The 1065-nt window shown below is 72.5% G+C and overlaps 1 protein-coding gene across 1 annotated transcript in view; it reads left to right on the top strand.

Annotated features, from left to right (window-relative positions):
• The window catches only part of LOC112965902 (SWI/SNF complex subunit SMARCC2-like), a gene marked incomplete at both ends in the record, with an annotated part of 5349 nt that extends 4290 nt beyond the window's left edge, over positions 1-1059 (top strand). The window contains 4 exons of the mRNA XM_026065401.1: positions 6-279; positions 356-418; positions 509-767; positions 882-1059. Of these exons, the coding sequence (XP_025921186.1) occupies positions 6-279; positions 356-418; positions 509-767; positions 882-1059 (774 nt within the window). The remainder of the gene's footprint in view (positions 1-5; positions 280-355; positions 419-508; positions 768-881) is intronic.
• Between the last annotated feature and the right edge of the window lie 6 nt (positions 1060-1065).

Consider the following 1065-nt stretch of genomic DNA (forward strand, 5'->3'; position numbering starts at 1 on the left):
CCGGGGAGGGATGGGGCCGGCGCGCTGCAGGGCTTCGTCCGACCGCAGGGCTTCGTCCGGAGGGCGGCGAGAAGCGTGCGCCGAGCGGAGCGGGGGCCGTGCCCCCCGGCGGCCGCTGCCCCGCCGCGCTCCCAGCTTTGCCTCTCCCTCCCTCGACAGCAGACCTCGGCCTCCCAGCAGATGCTGAACTTCCCCGACAAGAGCAAGGAGAAGCCGGCGGACATGCAGAACTTCGGCCTCCGCACGGACATGTACACCAAGAAGAACGTCCCCTCCAAGGTGGGTCCCGCGCCGCCCCTGCCTCTGCCGGCCGCGGTCCCGCGCTCACGCACTCTCCCCCCCACCCCGCTCGCAGAGCAAGGCTGCAGCCAGCGCCACGCGGGAATGGACGGAGCAGGAGACGCTGCTGCTGCTGGAGGTGAGCCGGGGAATGCCACGGGTGCCGCGCTGGGAGAGGGGCCGGAGCCCCCCAGCCGCCCGTGCCGCCGCTCACCGCCCGCCCCCGCAGGCCCTGGAGATGTACAAGGACGACTGGAACAAGGTGTCGGAGCACGTGGGCAGCCGCACGCAGGACGAGTGCATCCTGCACTTCCTGCGGCTGCCCATCGAGGATCCCTACCTGGAGGACTCGGAGGCCTCGCTCGGGCCCCTCGCCTACCAGCCCATCCCCTTCAGCCAGTCGGGCAACCCCGTCATGAGCACCGTGGCCTTCCTGGCCTCCGTCGTGGACCCCCGCGTGGCCTCGGCGGCTGCCAAGTCGGCGCTGGGTAATGCAGCCGCATCCCGGCGCGCGCGCGCGGCCGTGCCCCCGCTCCCGGGGCTGGGGCGGCTTTGCCCGCTGCGGCTCACGGCCTCTCCCCGTGGCGGCTCTGGTCCGGCAGAGGAGTTCTCCAAGATGAAGGAGGAGGTGCCCACGGCCCTGGTGGAGGCTCACGTGCGCAAGGTGGAGGAGGCGGCCAAGGTGACRGGCAAAGCCGACCCGGCCTTCGGCCTGGAGAGCAGCGGCATCGCCGGCACCACCTCCGACGAGCCCGAGAGAATAGGTGAGGCCGGATGGCTGCGCCG

Source organism: Apteryx rowi, unplaced genomic scaffold (genome assembly GCF_003343035.1).
Source record: "Apteryx rowi isolate R43461 unplaced genomic scaffold, aptRow1 scaffold_2265, whole genome shotgun sequence".
Taxonomy (NCBI): Eukaryota; Metazoa; Chordata; class Aves; order Apterygiformes; family Apterygidae; genus Apteryx; species Apteryx rowi.